Consider the following 19,247-nt stretch of genomic DNA (forward strand, 5'->3'; position numbering starts at 1 on the left):
TTTCCCTTCCCTAACGTTTTATGCTTGTTTTTCTTGGGGCCTTTCGCGATCCTAACGTGATCGCCGCCCCCGGGATTGTGTGTGTGTTTGCCGATGGTTTGGATGATCCTCTATCAATACGCTTAGTTGGTTGTATATTTGATTTACTTATACTAGTTTTCACACTAAAAGAGCCATGAACTAGTTGACGCAGTTGTTACGTACGGTATGAATGTTTTTCTACACTAACCTGTGAGGGTGTGTGTGTGTTTGTTTTTAGTTTTTTTTTTTCACCCGGTACATTTATGCTCCAATTCTTACAATTCTTTTCGCATCCATCTACCCAGAAATGCCTTATTTTCGGCAACTGGAGAATTTTTTTTATAGATAACCACAAGATGACACATTCGAGGGTGTGTAAAGTTGGGAAATATTCCTTTCCTTTTCTTTTACCCGCAGGAAACAGCAGTCTGTTCAAATAACCCGTCCCGGTTGATGAACAATTGATGGTGACGGTTTGCGCCCTTCCTCTGCCTCGACGATGCCGGCCCGAATAAAACTTTTCTACCAACTACCAATACCAACGGGGATACTTTTGCCCTCTGCGTCAGCTAATAGAGTTCTCCGGAGCGTTAGCGTGGTTTTTCACACACACACAAAACAAGTGGCATGGCAAGCGGTCAGCAAATTGAAACGCAAACATCAAGCACCACGAGCAGGTTGAACCGAAAGTTTCAACTACCCACACTCTGCTCGTGGGTAAGGTGTTGGGATCCACTTTGAGCATTGTTTCGTTGCACTCCGTTTAGTCGGTCCGTTTTTTTCGTTTTCGGAAAGACCCTTAAATGTCCTAACAAAAAGAGCGAGCATCAAATGTGTTTTATAAAAACAACCGACTTACATCGTTTCCCTCCCTTCGTGCCATAATGCGTGCGAACGCAGCGGACGTGAAGGAAAACAAACATTCTACACAAACGAAAAACAAAAAACAAACCGACAACGCAAAACAAAATGAAACAAAACAGATGAGAATAACTTTAGCATCCATTCGCGCGTGCTAAAGAATCTTAAAACTATGGAGTAAATTATAATTATCATCTAAAACCAAAGATTAAACAAAACACTTCTACAGAAAATTTACAATGAAAAAAACATTTACAAAGCTTGTTGACTGTTGCGTAAAGCTTTCTTGGGGGTCTTTTGGAACCATATTTTCGACACAGTTGATTGATGCTGTGTACGCATCCTTATGGAGGTTTTCCGGGTGTTTACCAGTTCGTGATAACAAACATCGTTGTGGAGGAAAATGAAAAGGAAAAAAAAGGAAAGAGCATCGAACGGATAAATTAAAACGCTTCAAAATTCAGTTCAAATGCGCAATACTACGCATTTTGGGCGGTTCCGTCTCATGAATTTAAATCATGATCTACTCAAAACAGTTGATTGAGTCGCCCATTGTGGGTCCGGAATGCTCAAACAAAAGGAAACAATAAACAAAACCATCGAGAAACGAGAGAGAGTTGACCGATTTATAAAAGTCGATCAAAAATCGATAACAACGCTCCGAATTTTTGAGCAGTTTTCCCATCATTTCCGTTTGCTGTTGTTCGTTGCGCCGGTTGGAGGGTTTGAGGGAGTATTGTTTAAACTGGAGTGCATGAGATATGCGATCTGTTTTTTAAAGAGATTTTAAGCGTACAGTTGATTAGTTTATATGTTTTTGTTGAAAAATTAGAGTGCGTTTACTAGTATTCTATGCTTTCCAGCAGGATTCCTCTTTCTGCCAGTGTAGTTGCTTTACGTGTATGTGTGAATGCTTGGAGGTCTTTAAATTCGTTTATAGTGTATCCTATTGTAGTGTATATGTACAGTCTAAAGTAATCCGTTTGGTGACGCGAGTGAAAGACTCTACTCCAAGCGAGTTTCCCTGCTGTGGTGTATTGTAAGTGTATAATTATTTAATAAAAAAATGCAGTTTAATAAAAAACCGTTATCAACAGATAGGAGGTAAAGAGACGGTGTCGAAGGAGGGTGTGTGTGTGTGTGTGTGTATAAACAAAAACAAGATTGGGCTACAGAAATAAAAACAAACAACTTCTTCAACAGCGCACCGAAAAACCGATAACAGAAAAGAAACCGGAAACCGGCAATTGCTTCACTCAACTCTAACTGAGACAAAAAATCAAATTTTGTCCATCATTCATCTGACGGCCGAGCCCGATTGCCGGGCGTGGTTGGCCGTTCCCGTTGTTGTGTGCTCGACTGGATGGCGTGCTGAACGCCAAGAAACAAAAAAGAAAAAAAACCGTACAACATAAAGCCGCCGTCGAGTAAAGCGCGACGGATTGCGGAAAATATTTTTTCCTTTATTTTACCAGAAATACATTTCCCGAGGCGACACGACCGCCGAGAGAGCGAGAGAGAGATAGAGAGAGGTTGGAGAAAAATAATGCGTATTTTTCTCCAAAAAATTCTTCAATTTATCACACGCCTGTCATCCCTCGGTCCGTACGCCCTGGAGGAAGGTAAAGGCTCCAGCCAGCGTGCGGCAAGAGAAGAAGCCGATGAAGTCATTTAGACGGGCGGAATGATTCACTTCGACCCAGGACAAAGAAGCCTGGCGGCATCCAGAAAGATAGAAATATTACGTCCGAGGAATAGAATGGAGCCACCAAATTTGTCCGAAATTGCTGAATTGCACAAAAGTAGAAAAGTACATGAAAATGGAAAGCAACCAACACAATGATCTCCACCGGGCAGGTTTACAACGTGAATCGAAATTATGAATCCCACCGCCTTCGCTACCCGAAGGACGAAGAGGGTGAGGGCCGACGGAAAAGTACGGCGCACGTGTGATCATTTCAATTTTTCACGCTTCACCACTAGTGCTTTCCGAGCCTGAGGACACGAGGAAAAACAAGCGAGTGACGAAGCGCCTTGGCAGAATCTTCGCCAACCCGTCATTACTTGTCCACAGCTTGGCGTGAAAATTGCCGTAGAAAGCGGAAAAAATAGGAAGGAATTTTGCTGGCAAGAGAGAGAAAAAAAAACGATGGACAGAAAAAGAATCCAAATCTTTTCCAATATTGCTGGTGTGTCGTTTGTTGTCAGAGCCCTCGGTTTTCGGGGGCAATATCTCTCGCCCATAATGAATAAAGGTTTTTTTCTGTTTTCACAATCCGGTCAACAACGGTCCAAGGCCAACAACAGTTTCGGCCCCGTCACGAATGCTCTTTCCTTGACTTTTTGAATGTGTGACACAATACTGTGGCCACGGCAACGGATTTCCTCCTCCCACGTTCGTAACCGTAATCTCAACAAATATTATAATTAAACTTTGGTTTCAAAAAAAAAAGTACCCGCTTGAGTGCTTTCGTTTTTCGTATTGCGTTCACAAACTCTCTTTGAATATTCCCTTTCCGAAAACATTCCGTTCTACCACGTACTTACAAGGAAACCTATCCCTCGCGAAGGCGACTAATTTGAAGGAAACACACATTCGGGAATGCGCTGTATCGTTGGTTTGATTTGTGTGTTTTCATACTGGCTAACTGTGGTGTGTAATACGAAACGTAGAAATTATTTTTACACGATAAAAAAATCCACTAAAAACCGGAGACGATGAGGCTTCACAAAATATAGACCAAGAGTGGAGGGAAACAAATAAACCAACAACAACGTCGAGAACTCTAGGTTAAAAAATCTAGGCATCAGTACGGGGGCCTTAAAATAAGATCTACCGGCGACCATGCGCCTCCATCGGCACAACGCACATACACCTACCTACCGATTCCGGTGTCGGAATCTGCTTTATTTCTGTACCTAACTGACCTTGAACTGCGCCAAATGGGCTCGCTGTGTATCCAGTGTGTTGTTTGTCTTAGGCCTAGCACGGTTGGCTTATGAAATAAGTTCGCCCGGGTCCAGAGGAGCTGATCGCAGCCGGTAGATTAATGGCAGTTCCAAGAGCGAGACTGTCCCTCCGGGGAGTTTGGGGGGCGGGGCGAAGACGGATGGTTCAGGATGAGGGGTGACCGCGGCATATCGTTGGCGTGTTGCTGGCAGCTGGCCCGATGGCGTTGGAGGTGTTTTTTTTTTCGAAGCAAATTTTTCATAAAACACATCCGTCCACCAAACCCAAAAAAGTCCCGAAAGCTACTCCGGTTTGGGGGCTCCCGGGAATGCCGCCTCGGTCGTTGTTTTGCGCCGTCCAACATGTTCTAGGGACGCACCTGTAATCTTTCATTCGCTCAGCGTCCACCCCCTACCCCCGGAGGCCACCCTCTTTCCTGTCGTTCTCTCGTCGTTATCGTCTACGTCGTCGTCGTCGTCGGTCGTTTCTTGATTTTCTTATCTGCACTCTGTTCGTTCCCGTTCGGTTGCGCGATTCATTGTCTCTTTTTACTTATGCTGTCACTTACTTGTCCACTTTAATTCATTCTCCTCCGCGTTTGCTATCCGTCCGCTGCTTCCCACCCCGGGTGGAGCAAGAGAGACGAGTTGTGGCGGCAGTGTGTCGGTGCCGAGCTAGGATTTAATTTAAATCATCAAGCTCAGTCGGATGATGATCGCCGTACATGTTGGCCAATTTGTCGAACCGTGGGCCCCAGGCGTCCAAGTAGTCGAACTCCTGCACCTCGTCGTCCGTGCCTGCTGGGCGAGTGGGAGGGAAAAAACGGGGGGAAAAACAAAACACGAAGAGAGAAGCATTAAATACATTGAAATATCACTCATAAGCAGCTTACGGCGGGAAGCTTATTCTTTTTCTGTTTTGCCTCCCTCTCGGGGAGCGTGGGGATGCTCTCTCCGCAAGGGTAACAACAGCACGACGGGTTGGTTGGTTGGTGTATCGGAGGCAAAGGTAAGGAGTAAATTGGATCGCCGGTCGCTGGCGACGAAGATAAAAATGCGTAACCGCTTTGTTGAGTGCTTTCAGTCCACTTCATTTCGTTGATAAGAGCCGAACGCTTACGAACTGGACTGGACAAACATTGACAAACGCGCGCATTGGAAGCGCCTTTTTCCTGCCCGAACGGAATTGTTTCCTTTTCCAGCTAAACGTGATGGACCTTAATGGTTTCGGTGCTCCGTTTGGCATGCTTTGCTTGTTAGAGTAACTTTGCGCGAACATCAAAGATTTCAGCCGAGGCGACTTTGGACTTTTATCATGGGAATTTAGCTATGAAAAAATAATATTTGAGAAACAGTAGAAATCGCTTGACATGGCTTCCCACGCGCTTGATTACCGGCGAGCATCAAAATGGCTTGCGTTCAAACAGTAAAGTGGAGCTTGAAAGACAAAGGAAGATATGGTTCAAGTAGTTCTCCTTAAAAATTCCTTGATCCATGGACACATTTAGCTTATTGCTGGGAAATATTTTCTCTTATAACATTGCATCAATATTTTCTATGAAAAAATCAAAACCAAATAAAATACGACCAATAGGACGATGTGAAAATGAAACATTGTCCTCATTTTCTCCCAACAAAGATAAAGCGGAATTATCACCTGAAGCCTGATGCTGAAACAACATCCGACCAATGCCGCTGCCACCAGCAACATGCGGTATTATCGTGGCATTTTAATTGGAACATTTTCGGGTAAGCCAAGCAGCGGGTCAAGCAAACAGCGGGCCCCTCGGGCAGGGATGATAAAGTGATAATTCAATATTGTTTTCTCTTCGCCGCTGTTAATTTATACATTTTTCGGCATCATTTTAATGTCGCCATTATTGGTGTGGCGGTAATGTGGCTTTTGATTTTTCGGTGCAACATTTCGGTCGCGATACTGATCAGCGGTGTCCTGGTGGAGTGGGGGGAGGGGGGGGGGGGGAGGGTATTGCGGATCATCTTTCCTCCCCAAACACTCCTGACCTGCACCTTAGAGGTGGTAATAAAACCGTTATGAAGCCCTTTTTAATACTCTACATGACGCAAGCTGGTCAAAGGTATCGTCACAGATTGATTTTATTAAAGCTGTTATGTGAGTATGGGAGATTCTTTTAATTTAATACACCGGCATTTCAACGGGAAGAACAAACAAAAATAGGTGGAACGTTGAAAATCCACCTTCATAAAACGATTTAAAAAATGGAAAAATTATTATCCCATATTGAAACGGGTGGTCTTTTCGGCGAAAGATAAGAGAGTGGAACAAATTTCCGCTCCGAGCATAAGAAAACCGGGAATTAAAGCCGACGGCAGCCGCTTACCTGACTGTAGCGAACTCAGCGATCCGGCCGTGCTGCCGCCTCCCTCGTACGCGTAGTTGCGCAGGTCGTCGAACGGTGGCGCATTCGGGTCACTGTCGGCCCGCTTCTTGTGCTCGTCGATGAACATGCCGACGTTGGGCTCGTGGCCCGGTCCCATCGTCATTACCGGATCTGTGCAGAGGGTAAAAGTGTGTTAGTGTGTGTGTGTGGCAAACCGGCCTACGAGCGAGGCGTTTAATCCGAACACCGGACGTGGGAGACTTTTACTTACACATCAGCGGCGGCATCTTGCACTGGGTCAGCTCGGGCATCGGGCCGATCGGAATCTGCAGCGGCGTGATGTCGTACGCGGTCATGTCATCCTCGCCGCCGCCCTCATCGTCGTAGTTGATGATGTTCTCCCGGACGTCGTCATCCGGGCCCGGATACTTGATGTGCGACTCCCGCCTCCGGTTGTACACCACGAACACTAGCACCAGGACTGGCGGGTTGAAGGAAAGAGGCGGATAAAAAAAAACAAACGAGAAACAGCGAGTGAGTAACAGTGGGTTTCAATTTCGGTGCATTAAAAATGGACGACACCATAAGCACACACTTGTGGTGGTCCATTCTGGGCCGAGAGGGCGGTCTACCGCCCTGCTAAGTCTCGTCGCCGGACAATGGCTCGGTCTGGGTCTTCCTTCTAGCTTAATAAGCGACCGTTGCAACGGAACGTCTTCATTCTTCCAGCTGCTCTTTGTACGATCGTTTCCATTTTTTTCCGTTTCGACATTTCTTTCCCACGTCACTCTCCGAGTGCACTCTTCTTCTGTAGGAGTGTGTGTGTGGTAAGGGTTCGCTCTTACGCTTTTTTCTTTAATCTCTTCCTCACTTTACCACATTGCACTATTTTTGCCATCGGTGCAAAAACCTGTAACACTCTCCAACCCTTTGCTGGTGGCGCCTCCATAATGCTTCGGAAAAGTGCGGGACGAACAAAAGGAAACGGAATCCAGGGCACAAGCTACAAGAAAGCAGGACACACCGATGGTGTGGTTTCAGCAGGATTCGAACGAAATGGACCGAAATGACCATTGCAAACTCGTGGGACTCATGGTGGTGGTTTGTTTTTTTGTTTCCATCCCAACACGCTGCGTTGTCGTTCTCGCGTTCCGTTTCGCTTTCCTTCCCTACGTTTGCTTTCCCTCGATGCCGGGTCCTTTTATTGCTGGGGAATCCCAGATTTTGACCCAAGCATAAAAGCCACCACCACATGATGGGGTTGCACATTCTGGTTTTATTTTATTTTTTTTTCACTGTCCCACCCGGGCTTGTGGAGAAGAAATATCGAATCGGAAAAGCAGAAGGACCGACTACAAGCCATTGAGCGTCGGAGACTACACAACCCGGGGTCTAACCCCGGGACGCGGCACACAAATGAACATGGACGGAGCACATTTTCACACACTTCTTCTATTTATTTTTTAACTCTTTACGCTTCTCTCTATCAAATGCACGATGTCTTTTTGGTTCCATCGTTCGGTTTGCTGCAGTTCCCATCTTTTTTTTCTTCTCACGAATGGAGGACATGCCGGTGTCTGTGAGTGTGCGAGTTTCGGCACATCGCAAAGAAAAACATTTTCACAATGGCTTTCTTTCCGAGATATCCTTCCACTCCGAGCACACAAACCTCCCCCTCTCGCGTTTGGCTGACGGGGGAAAGTTACTTCGGGATTTATCGAAAAGTAACACTTTGCGCCAATCCGTAAAAAGGGTTTTGGCTGGATTTAGCGGTTAAAAGGGTGGGTTGGATGACTGAAATAGCTTTCGCCCGGAGATTTACGCACCCGCGGCCGGGGACGTATCGTCGTTTTTATTTATTTATTTTGGACTATGCAAAAGAAACAGCACGAACGAACGAACGAACGGTAATGGTTGCAGCATTCGGTTACTTTTCGATGCACTACGCTCGAAGCCGAAACCGATGGAACCGCAAACGTTGTGCGAAGAGAGCAATAGAAAGGGCTATGTGATCGGTGCAGTTTGAAAGTGGAAAATGAGAAACAACTAGTAGAAAATGGCACACTAAACTAGTTTTTTTTTTTTTAAATACACGAACTGTAACGAGTGCTAGAAAGGGGAATTTATAAGGGTGGTAGCATTAACAGGGAGGAAACAGTATTAGTCTAGAGTGCTTATACAAACCCGTTATAGTGGTGCCTGAATCGAGGTCGCACGAACCTCGTGTGTACAAGAACGGACAAACGGAACTGACGCAGGGCGAACAAAGGAAGGAAAAAGAAAGCGTACCCAACCCAAGGATACCAAACCCTAGCGGTGGGAAAAACGAGAGGGGGCGCAAATGACGATAGATTGAAAAGTCCTGTAAGTGAGTCCCTGGGAACCGTGACAAACTGTGGCGCGGAAGAGGTGGAAGGATGCGCTTTAGTTGGTCCGTTGTTGTGGGTGTCGGTTGCCACCATCCGTTGGAACGTCGGCGTTGCTAGTGGGCTTTAGCCTCCATCAAGCGTAAGAAGCCAATGTGGCAACGGGGTTTGCGATAGTGTGTTAATGTAACAGAAGCATATTCATGTGTGTAAGGCATGGGCAAAAAAAAGTTCAGATCTGATCCTCTTCCTGTTTTTCCTGTTTTTCCTGTTTTTTACGATGCAAAGGTCAAAGCTGATGCTGCTTGGAGCGAGAATTGTTCTATCACGTCACAACTGCATCGCACGTGTCCCACGAAAGAGTGCGGGCGTTGTTACCATCAGATTCACCAGATTCACGCCTTTTTGCACCGTAGTCGATTTGTGGAATGGTTGCTGGACAGGCTCCCCCCCCCCCCCCCCCCCCCTTCTAACCTTCTACAATCTCCTCGTTTCTCTACCATTTTGTGCCAGGTTCACAACAATAAAGATGAATATTTAAAAGCCTCGCCGGGACGTGCAGAACCGAACGGACACGCGAAGGATACCGCCCGGGGAATTGAAAAGCTTTCAACGAGACATTCTCTCAACCACGCACGTGTGTCCGGTGTGCCCCGGGGTGGTGGTTACTGGGCCAGTGTTCGGGATGGGAGGGGGACGCACCACGGAGTGGTTTACCGGATGATATTTTTATTCTAAATTGAAAACGATATTGTCACAACAATCGGCACGAATTTTAGGTACCATAGTTTCCAACCTCGTTCCACACTCGAGTTTCCTCCCCTCAGTGTAGAAAAGGATGCAAGAATCGCGGCAGCCTACTCGTCCGGACACACACATCGAAAAGCACGCAAACCAGGCCAAGTCCCATGGAAACTAGGATTTCAATGGTTTCATTCAAATATATCGCCCATGGGTGACAACTTTCCATTTTCGGTATTTATTTCATTTGAGCGGATTTAAATTCCATCGATGATGGAACGGTGGATGCGATGGGCTTTTTGTATGTTTCTTTCGTAGTTTTTAGAAACCATGCACATGAAAAAAGTTTAATTTGGAAAGTTTGTTCACTAACGTTTACAGTGTTAGCTGTTTCAATGTTTTGCATCGACAAATGCTATACAATTGTCATGGTAGAGTTACTTTTATCATTGAAATAAACTACTATGGTTACTTTGTTTATATATTTGGTAATCCCTGAGTTCTCTTAACATTGTTTAATGAAACATATGTCCTTAAAAACTGGATGTTTCAACATTGGTCTGTGCACTTATGTATTTTATACATTGAAGATTCCATAGACCAAACAATTATCTCGTGAAGTTGAGTATCTACTTCTTCTTTTCAATTGCTTTCTCGTTGTTCAAATGAATTGCATCTTACATTTGTATTGTTGATATTATCTGTTAACATTTGCAGTTTCCAACGGAACTGGTCAGCACATTGCTCTTTTATCAAGTGAGCAGATCTAAAAAGTAAGAAAAAAAGGGTAGGTAATATTAAATCATTTTGTATGAATTAATGAATACCCCGATGTAATACTGATACAGAAATGATGTGCATGCAAGGAAATAGTATGTGCAGCTAGAGCAATTGCACACTATTTCGGGTTATTTCATACCGAAAAAGGTAGATATATTCCGGTGAAATTTGTTGAATTATGCAATGTTTCATTTAAGATGCTGACAACTCATTCTGAAATCATTATGTTATAACTTGATTCGGTTATCGGAGCAGCTCGAAAACAATTGAATGTGTTTCAGTTTCCATAAGGTTGGTGAATCGGAATATTGTTCCAGAATAATGGAATTTAAATCAAAATGTAACGAAGTTGAATATGAACCTCTCTCACGTATTCCCTAAGGCATGCAGAAAGTCTCTTGTAGTTAGTTCTTTTTTATCACCCGTTTCTTTACGCCTCAGAGTTCTTGAAAGCCCTTGTTCGCGGTTGTCGGAGTATCTCCGATGAGTGTATATGTTTGTTAGGACTATAAGGGCGTGTAAGGTACCAAGGATCATGTGTGAAATTGAGTTTGTGTGTGTGAGAGTGTGTGTTAGGAACCGATCGAGATGATCTGATGATCGGATCTGCGTTTGCGGTGGTACTTACGTATGAGCGTGCTGACGCAGATGACCAGCGCTATGATGAAGTCCCGGGACGGTGTGAGGACACCGGAGGCGAGCAGCTCGAACTCGCAGTGCGCCCCGGTGAACCCGAGCAGGCACAGACACTCGTATTTTCGCGGCGGATTGTGATCCCGGCAGCGGCCACCGTTCTGGCACGGATGCCACAGGCACTCGTCCGCGTTCACGCACCGCACGCCGGACGGTTTGTAACCATCGGGGCATCTGCTCGGGCGGCCGTCACGGGGCAGGGGTGGTATGTTCATGTTTGTGTAGGTGCGGTGTTGGGAAAGGGGTACGTGTGCATGATGACAGGGTGGTTGAGCACCCGAGGCGAGGGGGTGGAAAGAGTCACGCGAAGATTTGGTGACGATCGTAAATGTGTTCGTCCCCAACATTCGGTGGAAAATAAAGTTTTGCAACACGGTGCCATAAACACGAACATCGAGTAACGAAAACGGTGTGTTTCGAGCGAGACATAAACAATTCGGAGGACGAAAAGAATGAAAGAAAGAAAGAAAGAATGGAAAAAAGAAAGAAAAAGAAATAAAACATTAGCACAGCTACCGGGAGTCTACTTACCGGACCCATGAGTACGTGGATGGCAGAGAGTTTTGGTGACCATTTTACTTATTTACCAGTCATTTGGAGTCGTCGTCCTTGCGGTCGGTGAATTGTTGGGGAGTTAAGGATTGGGGGGGGGGGGGGGAAGGGTTTTGCTTACAGGAAAACTGGAATTCATCTCACACTGGTTGCCTCGAGGAAGCGTACTAAAATTCTTCAACACCATTTCTTAATGGTTGGTTTTGGGATTGGGAATGTTATGTGAAGTTTTAAAGGATGGTGTTAAAATGGGGATTAAGCGAAGCTTGCGCATTTAAACATCAACTAACAACTAACTAACAACCAACATGCAGATGGCACACATACGTTCTAGCCAAGGTTAACAACGAGAGGTGTTAATGGTTAAAGCAATGCTCACTCAAGATGATTAGTAGACACACTAGGATCGCGGCCAGCGCGCCCATGCTGAGCTTGAGCGTCTGGCCCTCCTGGATGAGCTCGCAGTTTTCGCCCCAGAATCCGTCCGGGCAGTCGCAGCGGTAGCGCAGCCGGGGCTCCTGGTTCACGCACACGCCCCCGTTCAGGCACGGCAGATCGAGACACTCGTTCCGATCCATGCAGCCCTTGCCGTCCGGCGACATGACGCGCCCTTCGCCGCACCTGTGTGGCAATCACATCGGATATGTGTTCGAGTTTAAAACCTGCCTTGTCCGACAAGCACGCGAATGGGGTACGGGAATATGGGGGTGGGAAAATGGGCCGCTCAAACTGGGACGCGCTGATATGAGAGAAGCAACATTATACTCCATCCCCGGCAAGTTTCGGGTGGAAAATACTTTGGCGATCGGGTCGATTGATTGCCTGATTGATTGGATGTATGATTGATTTACGTTACGGTTCATTTACTGCGAGTGGCTTTTGTTCGGCCACGGGTCAATTTCCGGTAACATACACCCACGCGGACGGGCACACAAAAGGATGGTGGCGAGTGGCCCTTCGGGCACCGTTTTTTAATGCCGCACGCATGACGCATGAAAAACGGATCAAACGGAGCGAACGGTTTTTTTTTGTTATGATATCGCTCTAATCGCGCGCGAGAACTTACTCCTCCCACATAGGTGGTGTCCGAGCGTCGATATGTCCGAGTTTTCCGATCGACGCACAACCGGTTCTTGGTAGTCATATTTCGGGTCCGAAAGCCCTCCCAATGACTAGAGAGGAGGTTGAGAACGAATGGAATGGAAAATGGGGGGTTTTATGTGGCTCGGACCTAGCCCTAGGTGGAGGATTATTTGGAATTGAATTACGGCGGTTGGACGAGTGTTTTGTTGTAGTGTGTTCCGTTGACTACCGTTGTAGCTGCTGTTGAGAAATGTGTTCGTTCGTACAAGGAAACTTCTCCATTGTGAGATGTAAAACTGGAACACCGGTAGGCATATGGGAATGGTACTGATGATGGCGTTTCAGTGTGGTGATGGGTAATGGTCCTGTGACCAGCATGACGATGATGATGACGAATGGGATTATGTGAATGGTAATGGTGATGACGATACCATTGTGAAATGAAATTTACTTAAAAGACAAACAAAATGAAACTCATCGAAAGCATAACAGCAAGAACTAAAACATGTTGAAAGGCAATTAGTTATCTACAAACACTCGACGAAGCAACATTCAAACACATTTTCAAGGGCAAAGTATTTCTACATCGCAGAATAACATTGCTTAATACGTAATATTTAAGCATTTTAATATCTCTTATCTTCGATTCACCATTTAAAAAATAGTACAATTTGTCAATAGATAAGCTAACATGCGATCAGCGTTTCCCAAAACTGCCGAACAGATGAATTACAATTAAGTACAACCGTCGGTAGATGAAGCAAGAATAGAAACTATCTGAATAGAGCAATACATGTTATAACAATTTCAATAACATAAAGCCAAAACTAGTCAAAACCATCCCTAGCCAAACCCAAAGCTGCTAGAAGTTGGTTGAAGAATTTTAGGTTGTAATTTAATTCCAAATGATAGTAAAACCGGGCAGTAAAAGTACTTCTCGCAAACCAGTGGGCGGCCATTTGAAACGGGTTTCGATCAAGCGTACCTTTCCTCCGCCGTAGATTTTCCCGAACTAGTTTGCAAATAAATCAAATCATGCACATGCGAAACAGTGGATCCCGCTCTCGTTCCATTTTGCCTAACCGCAACCCACCCGCTGTTCCCCGGACGATGAGCGCATTGTTTGACGCTTGATGAATTCCTTTTGCCACTATGGAGGATTTCGCATTCTGCCGATGTAAAAATACCTTTTCTCAACTGGTATCAAAATTCGCGTGCGTAATTGTTTACGTCGACCAAGCGCAAAACCGGAAACTTTCCACCGCCTTTCGAGCGGAAGCAATTTGTACAGTGAATCGCATACAATTGCATCAAGGGATAGAGAAGCTGTGAAGCTTATGAGGGTGAACTGAGGCGTGCATTTATTTAAATTTGACCGGTATGCATTCATCATCGTGTACATAAAATTTCCTGTGAAATTTATGTCCGATGAGAACATCCAATCGGAACCGAACTAGAGTGCATGTAGACAGTTTTGTAACATACGTCAACGATATGTTTCAAGACGATCAACATTCAAAATTCTGGAGAAAGTATTCCACGAAGTTTTCGGGTGATTAAATAAAAATCTCTCTTGACTTGCATACCAAGTTTAAGCTTCAAATTAAAGAGTTCCTTAATCAATTAGGCTCTTCTATCGTTCGGTGAGTTTTATATTTTAGCAGAAATGCCATTCTTAACCCTTGCGACTTGTTGGAATGAGCTAACAAAATTAGGTTGTTAGCAGAACAAAAGCAAATCTTCAACCATCGACTTTCCGCTAGCTTCCTAAAGAGCTTCCTAATGATGGAGGACGGTTCCCGGCGATCCGATGTCAAAGCCCACTTTACAACTTAACACAGGTAAGATGACAAACAATCGGCGGGCCCTGTTCCGGCCGGTGACTGCAAATAATCGACAGCTCAATCAACCTACGCTCCTGCCTGGTGATGGCCACCGGTTTGCTGGCGTGATTTAGATTTAAACGTGAACCGGGCAACAATCCGGCCCACTTCCTGTGCGCGCAATGAACGCCACATTTGGAGAACGCGCGCCCGGGATTTGGCTTTGTGTGATTCGCTCAATAATTCATTAAACGCCCACCCCGAAGGACTTCTCCAGTTCTCGCCAACAAGACCGATGGCCGGGACGGAAATCTCGTTAAAAGTGGAGAGGGGGGAGCTTTAAGTTACAAATCTCCAAACCCGTGTTGCGAGCGAGCGCCGAGAATAGAACTCGGGTCTCGGGTTGGCCGGCGGGTTGGGAGCCGGTGGAAAAGGAAAACGGAAATGACCTAAAGACTGATGACATTTCCGTTTGCATTAGCCGCACAAAGCCCCGGCACACGTTCGAGATCCCGGGCGCGGCGATATCGACGGTGCCGAAACCGGTGCACCGTTCGGCATTTCGCTCTTTCCGTTTCGTTCCGTCCGAGGAACTGGACCCCCGGGGAAAGGAAGCCGTTCGTGTACCGTGGCGGTCAACAGGCCATTTCCGGCCAACTGCTATTCAAAGCGGACGGAATCGGAATGTATACTAGCAGCAGCAGCAGCAGCAGCAGCAAGGGCACAGCGGACCGAAACCTTGCCCGGGGCTCCATGGACGGAATGAATTATGTATTAAATATGTGTTTGTTTTTATTACCACCTTCCACCGTAAGCTCCTTCGGTGGGAAGCGGCCAAGTTCGAGCTTTGAAAGGCTAACGGCCATGGCAAATAGCAGTATTTACGATGCCCGAACAGGCATTGTGTGTTTCGTTATTTATCTTGTGTTCTTTTTCTGCTCTTTACCGTTTTTTTCCCCGACGAACAAAACAACGTTCGGTCCGGTCCAATTAGTATTCCATCCCGCTCCTATCAAACATGGCGCCCGGCCCGGGGAACGGGATAGTGGAACAATCGGAGTCCGTTTTCGATTTCGGGCTTTTTTTTGCCAAACCAAAGAGTGAACGCTGAATGATGATTCTATTTCGGGCCACCTTCGAGCTACTTTCGATACAAGGGTTCGGATTAACGGATTTCCATGGACGGTTTCGTGCCTTGCAATTGTGGAAGCAATCGGGTTTCATGAGCCTTTTTTGTTCAAAAATTTCTTTTTCGTCCTGCAAAATGGGATGTTAAGGACGCACGGCCAGAACCTTGTTTAATTATTCAGGAGCAAAAAAGGGGCACAATGCTAAATTTCGGAGCATGACGTCACACACGGTTGAAGGAGCATTGCGAAAAAAAACCAATCACTGACATTCAAATATTTCGCAATTAATGCCGAAAGCTCATGTTATACGAAAATGGTTGTATGAACAACCCCAAGGATTCTTTAACACACTTCCGCAAGCAATAACCGTGGTTTATGGAAGGGTAGTTTTAATATTTCCTCGTCAATCCCCGGTGTTTGTGGAGTGATCACTCAAAAACTATGAAATGACGATATCCAAAATCAACAAAACAGGGTAAAAACAAACCCACCGGATCCCGATATTGCAAAAGCAATACCGACAATATTCATACGACGGCGAAGGCCTGCGCCAAAAACAAAATCCAATATCTCACGGTGATGCTAAATAAAAACGCGAAAAAAAATAACGCGGGCGGAAACGAGATACGTCCAAGAGTTGGATCTCGCGTTTCCCGAAATTTCCCAAGGATAACGACGCCCCCCCCTACCGAAGGACACCCGAGTGGAAATCAAATCCCACTTCGCAAGCCAAACTGCATCCCCGTTCGAGGTTGCATTTATGCCTTCGCTCTTCTTGTATGACGACGGTTCTCTGAGTCGGGTTAGTCTGTATCCGGTTAGTATGTAGACGAGAATTCATTGCGGCCTTACCCCCCTTTTTATAGCTCGGTTTTGACAAAATGTAACGTGCTCCCGGCGGGTGTTCCGTTCATAAAGCATGTGCCACCGCCCGCTTCACTTCGGGCCCGGAGTCGTAAACATCTGTCAAGGGGATTTTTTTCCAGCTTGAAACTGATTGGTTTTTTTTCACGACTCTCTGTATGTGGCTAGGTTGGGGCTGCGAAACACGGTCCGACCTCGTCCCTCGGCCCATCGGTCGCGAGAGCACGCGAAGGAGAATCGTGATTATCATACGTCGGCTGTTGGTTGTAAAGCTTCGCTTGCAATTACGGGTGTACGCTTCCACGATGTTCCACGCTGCGAACTCGGCGTTGTTTGCAAGCCGGAGGACAACAACGGCGCGCTCCGTCAGTGCCACCGGAGACCATCATTATGATTTAACATGGTACGCCGCCATCGGCCACCGAAGGCGGGACGATGATGACAGAAACCGGAACCGACCCCCCGGAGTAGAGTTGGGCGGATCTTTACAAAAGTCGCCACGGACAAAAAGTTATGCCGAAGGGGGGGGGACCGAGAGTTCCATGCAAGCGGAGAGTCCCAGACAAGTAAAAGTAAACCACTGTTGGGAGGCGCCTGGTGCAAGAGGTGAGTGACGAGCACGAAGGAAAGGGGAATGTAAAAAATACGACCAACGCGACTGTCAACAGCTTCTCGAAGACACGCTGATGGTGACAGAGTTTTCCTGGTGCCGGCGAGAATATGCTTTCATTCAAAAAGAAAAAAAAACGAAAGGATGAATACCGCGTCCCGGGAGGGCGCACGGGGAAAACAACTCCCAGCGCATTTTCCACGGGTCCGCACTTGGGTCTACCATTGGCAATGGGCCACAGAGGGTCGTGCAGAGTGTGCGGTAGCAAATTACGGCTAAAGCAAGTCAATAGTCTCACCCACCCAAACCGACAGAAGAAGCGTGAGAAAATGATAAAAATCTGTCCTTTCCATCACCGGCAGCGACTGTCATTTCACACATCGATGGGACACGTACCTCCACCCCGAGCCGAGAGCAGCGAGTGGAAGGGTGCATTGAAGGCAACAACCGGGCGGCCATGAACCGGAGCGGAAATGTCACTCCCCTTGGGTCTTGCAACGGCTTTCGGGAGTAAGTCGAGATGGAGAGCGTATTTGCTTACCTCTTCAAAGGACTGGAAGAAAAGCCATCGAAACGGGAAAAGAATGCTGATTCGAAGATAATCAAGGCGTCTCCACCCACCCACACACACACACACATAACACCAGAGTGCATGAACAAAAAAGAAAGAAAACGTGCTCGTTGATATATTTGCGCCAGACGAGCACAATTATTATGTGCCAAAGAAAGAGTTTGACTGTAACGGACAAAAACGCCGTCGCTGTCATGAGGGGTCATGAAATGCCATCTCCAAAGAGAAGATAATACGATATCATGTTTGGAAGACAAATGCCAAGTTTATTAATGCGGTTAGCAGCTCTTCGCTAATGTTATTTCGCTTGGATGAAAGATGTCCTCGTTATTTGGCGATAAAATAAATATTTGCAATAATTAACCAGCACCGGGTTTTCCTTCCTTTCTTGGTGATTTGTGTTGCCCAACTTCGCGAACCCGAGTACCCGGAGTTACGTGCCGAAAGGAACTGGGCGGAGAAAAGTGAGATAATTATTTAATCCAATAGCGAGAAGGAACTGATTCAAAACAGTGTGCCCTTCGCATCGTAAAACAACACAACACTCAAGGCACCGGGGCGCTCGATAAACATTACTCAACTGTTGCCGCACGCCTGACCTGGACCGCCACGACGACTGTCTTTGGCTCTGTGTCTCGCGGCACTCTTAATCCTTCGCGTGAGTAAATAAATAAATCATTAGCCTGCCGACCGAACGCAAACTCCGGGCAGGACGAGCACGTTTCGCCTCGGGAAACATTTGCTTCCTGCATTGTTAATGATCGTTTTGTTTTTGCCCGTTTTCCCACTCGCTCGTAATTTCGCTTTGCCCGTAAAGCGCGCGTGGTCGTTCCGTCACGACCGACCGACCGACCGGTGCAAGGCGTCGCTTTTCGTACGAACATCGTGTTGGTGCTGTTGGGCGGTGGCCCATTCATTACAGTTTGCTGGTTTACGCTCCTTCCTTCCCTCTCCGTATCCTTTGGGGCTGACCGAAAATAAAGCACTACTTTTACACGTCACAAAGGCAGCCAGGGGGGAGACTACTGTCCGGGGTTTTTGGGAGGATGAAGATGTCTTCTACCCCGATGGAAGGTGAGATTAGCCCCGGTTCCGGGAAAGCTTAACCACAACCGGTCACATGCTACCCGTGTGGTAGCAAGGTTTGTTCCCGCTCCTCCGGTAACTTTCTCAAAACCTAACCACACTCGTTCGCGCGTTCACTCGCTCACACTGACACAGCTCATGGGGGACTGAATCCACGGCATGCAGAAGAAAATGATGATAAACAAACCGAATCGAAAACTAGTACACAAAAACCCAAACGAGGATGATTAGGAATGATGGTGAGATGAAGTTATGATAGAGTTACGTTTGCGTATGAGTGTATGTACGTCAGGTGGGGGTGGGTTTCAAGGGAGGGTAAAAAGGATATGAGGAAGTGGAGTTGTAAATATGATGATTTATAACGTTACGGAGCGATCGGGCTTCCCCCCGCGCGAAGGCACAGCGTGAACCGAAAACGGAATCATCCGTCTTTCCGGTGGAAAACTCGTCCGTGGAGGATTAATCATGGGTCACCGAAACACCGACGCGAGCGCGTTCGGAGGCACCTGCGTGCGTGTACTTACGTGCACTCGTACTCGTTCCACAGATCGACACACTCGAACGGATCCGGACAGATTACGTTGGCGCACGGTTTGTTCGACGGACAGTTGCGCTCCAGGTTGCGTGCCATCGTGGCCTGGCCCCATTGCGTGCCGTTCATGGCCGGCGGTAGTGGTAGATGTTTGCCTTCCAATCTGCGGTGCGAAACAAAGTCGTTAGAACGGAAACAAAATCAGGTTCAGGCTCCAAAACCTAC

General features: G+C 46.6%; 1 protein-coding gene across 3 annotated transcripts in view; it reads right to left on the reverse strand.

Annotated features, from left to right (window-relative positions):
* Positions 1-3,369: 3,369 nt before the first annotated feature.
* LOC131266193 (neural-cadherin) overlaps positions 3,370-19,247 on the reverse strand; it is a 181,561-nt gene continuing 165,683 nt past the window's right edge. For all 3 annotated transcript variants that reach the window (XM_058268585.1, XM_058268586.1, XM_058268587.1), the window contains 5 exons: positions 19,015-19,185; positions 11,703-11,944; positions 6,463-6,672; positions 6,192-6,362; positions 3,370-4,629 (listed from right to left, as the gene is read on the reverse strand). In XM_058268585.1, the coding sequence (XP_058124568.1) occupies positions 4,514-4,629; positions 6,192-6,362; positions 6,463-6,672; positions 11,703-11,944; positions 19,015-19,185 (910 nt within the window). In that variant the 3' untranslated portion in view covers positions 3,370-4,513. The remainder of the gene's footprint in view (positions 4,630-6,191; positions 6,363-6,462; positions 6,673-11,702; positions 11,945-19,014; positions 19,186-19,247) is intronic.

This window comes from Anopheles coustani, chromosome 2 (genome assembly GCF_943734705.1).
Source record: "Anopheles coustani chromosome 2, idAnoCousDA_361_x.2, whole genome shotgun sequence".
Taxonomy (NCBI): domain Eukaryota; kingdom Metazoa; phylum Arthropoda; class Insecta; order Diptera; family Culicidae; genus Anopheles; species Anopheles coustani.